The 3162-nt window shown below is 39.2% G+C and overlaps 1 protein-coding gene across 1 annotated transcript in view; it reads right to left on the bottom strand.

The window, feature by feature from the left end:
* Nucleotides 1-927, bottom strand: part of LOC107663074 (insulin-like growth factor-binding protein 2-A) — a 17610-nt gene extending 16683 nt beyond the window's left edge. Inside the window, exon 1 of the mRNA XM_016453226.1 lies at nt 412-927. Coding sequence (XP_016308712.1) covers nt 412-772 — 361 coding nt within the window. The 5' untranslated portion in view covers nt 773-927. The remainder of the gene's footprint in view (nt 1-411) is intronic.
* Nucleotides 928-3162: the final 2235 nt, after the last annotated feature.

Here is a 3162-nt window from a genome sequence, read left to right as displayed (position 1 = left end):
TATATATATATATAAATATATATGTATGAATGTAGGCTATGTATACTATTTCATTCAGTTTGTCAAGGACAAATTATGTTTTATTAATTAAATATTTGTACTCTTTTTTCATACGTGTTATTAAAAAACATCTAAGGTAATGCCTTCTGTCACTATTACATGAAATGCGTTTTTCATCAATTGTTCATAAGGAATAAAAAAAATTATTAAACACAGCACCCTCTAAAATTTTAACGGAACAGCTTTAAGCCTAATAAATCATCAGATTTGTTATCATTATGTAAGCTAGGCTACAGGAAGAGGAAAATTATTAAAATCTCATATTTATAGCTCACTTATAGGTAGATTAGCTACTGCTACAAATCATACATTTAAATCACTTAGCCTATATAAACCCTTTAAATCACTTACCGCTGACTTCCCGAGGCTCTGCGCTTCCTGTGGGCTCAGTATCCACTTTACGTCCACATCTCCCGAAACCTTGAACCAGCTGCTCCAGGGGCAGCTCCGAATCCGGCTTGGGATAACACCGCAGACCACTGGAGCATCTCGGTGTGTAAACGCCGCACAGCTCGCCCTCTTGCCGGGCACACACTGGACAGCAGCCGCAGCCCGGCTCGCGAACAATCTCAGCACACATCTCCGTGAGAATCGGGCAACCCGCCTGGAGCTCCGCAGTGCAGCTCGGACAACTGAACACCATTTCCGAGCGAGTGGCGCCGTGAAAAGTCACCAGTGCCAGGAGCAAGCTGCAACTCCCGTAGAAAAACATCGTGTCCACGATGTAGAAACTCTGCGAATCGAAAGACTAACTTATGCAGGTAAGAAGGAAAGATAAGAAGTGTACGCGGACAGATGACGGCTAACTGGGGCTGCTGCGGGCTTCTATCATTGTTCATATGCCGCTGACATCACAGGAGATGACAGGCGGGCTGCAGCTTTGGCAAACAAATCCTCAAAAGGACTACAGTGCCAGCGCCTTGGCTTTGTATTTATTTTAGTCCTGTGTCCTGCTTCAATTTCAGAACAGATATTTTAGAATAAATATTTTATTCGTAACATTTTAATGTGTTATGTTAAGAATGTCATTAAATAAAAGTGCTTATGCAAGAAAGTCATGCTTAGCTAACCCAGCAGGGTCTTGGTAAATTAAATGGCGTAATTAAATAAAATTCTTGAAATACAAGTGGAATTTAAGTTATTAAAGTTATGTATTTATTTTCAACAGGGGGAGCCTGTTCTCCGACGACAAGGCACACATTACAAAAATGCACATCTAGTTAATATGTGCAGTAGTAGGCTACTGGTATATTTATTGAATACATTATGTATGATGCAAATTATTAAATAATAATAAAAAAGAATAATTTATAATCTTGGAGTCCATTCTAAAATGACTGGTGTGGAGAGAAACAGTGATCAGTGACATGTCCCCCACTGTCTGTTCTGTCTGGGCTGTAGTTGGAAGTATGGCTCAGCAACACTGATAGTATAGTGAATAAACAAAAAAGCAAACTATTCATGGCTACAGTCTCTGCACATATTAATATTAAACATCAGTGCCGTGCCTTCATGTACTTATAGGACTAGCCTACAAGCTGAATGTTGTTGCAACAGCCTATTGATTACAGGGGCCAGGAGTCGAGGTATCATGCTTACCAACCAAATAACCATTAACCCATCCAGAGCAACACTCTGTTCCCGTTTGAGACTAATAGTTGTTTATTTAAGGGTACAGAAATTGCTGTTCCGTGTGAGACCTATAGTTACTGCAGTTGTCGAAGAGGTATAAATGAGGATTATTTTTCTTTGTGGGTGCCCTCTGATTTCATGGCATTTTATGTATTTGTGGTTGGCAGGCTTCCTTTTCGCCTTGGAGATTTTGACGGAGAAAGGGGAATTTTGAATTTTTTTTTAAAGAAACCAGCTGGAGACCCACAGATTCATAACCCATGTCTGTGTACCCAGAGTTTGTACAGCGTCTGGGTTTCTGTAGGATTTTGAGGGCTATAAGCTACAGTATCTCCAGTTGGTTAAGTGCAGTTCTTCTTCAAGGACATTTCTGAGTAAACAAGTGCCCCGAGGAAACTCTATACAGCACACTGTGGAAATTAGTTAGAGAAACTTTTCACATTGCATACAAGGCATGCAGAATCAGTGATTTGATATTAGAGATTTAAGAAAAATTTATATGTAGGCCTAGCCTATATTAAAAGTCAGATATAATAAATAGAATGGATAATGTTTGTTTAAACTGGTTTCCCATAGAGAGTGATTTGTGTGGCTAACAGTGATTTTTGTTTGTATCTAATAAACTGTCATCAGAATCAATATGAAGATAATGTTCAAATATATGTAGATTTGAGTATGTGTGACTGTATATTAAAATGTATATGTTAAAATATGTTGGATTCTGTAAGTGCACACTAAAGTGTGTTGGCTACTTTGGAATATTGTTTCCTGAGGTTTAGTGTTTGAATTCCAAGAAAAGCAGAGTGGATGTTTGTAAGACAAGAGAGAACAAACATATTTGCAAGTTACGTGTCTACCATAAAAACAGCAGTTACACAATCAGGTTGGTAAGGCAAGTAGATTTTGCAGTTTTGCACTTTAAGCTACTGTAAAAATGGACGTCAAGATCAGGGACGGATTATGACTTGCAAAGGCCCCGGGGCCAATTATCTCCAAGGCCCCCCACCCCACCATACCATTTTGTCCCGTTCTTTCCCTTAGCTGCGCATTCACAGTAATAGAAAGTGGAAGTTACGATCATGAATATTCAAACCATTATCACTCCGCGTCAAATGCCTGCGCTACCTCTGCGCTAAAAAAAAGCACATTGTACAGGGTTTACAGAATCAATATAGGACTAATACACTTTTCTGATATTTTTCTCTCAAGTCTAATAGCTACAACGAATAATCAACAATGCGGCAAACTGAGGGAGCCCGGTCTCATGAAAATGCTTATAAATAGTACGCCAAATAAAAACGAAAGCTCGTGGTATTGATACGCAAAAATTGACTTTGGCGTGTATATGCTACGCGATGGGTAGGTTTAGGGTTGTGGGGTAGATGCGTATCATATGTACGCGAAAACTGCGTATCATATGCACGCCAACAAATTTCGTATCATATGCACGCGAAAACTGCGTATTATATG

Source organism: Sinocyclocheilus anshuiensis, unplaced genomic scaffold (assembly GCF_001515605.1).
Source record: "Sinocyclocheilus anshuiensis isolate Anshui unplaced genomic scaffold, SAMN03320099.WGS_v1.1 scaffold2233, whole genome shotgun sequence".
NCBI lineage: Eukaryota > Metazoa > Chordata > Actinopteri > Cypriniformes > Cyprinidae > Sinocyclocheilus > Sinocyclocheilus anshuiensis.
Note: the sequence above shows the minus strand (reverse complement) of the source record. Positions and strands in the feature narration are given on the sequence as shown.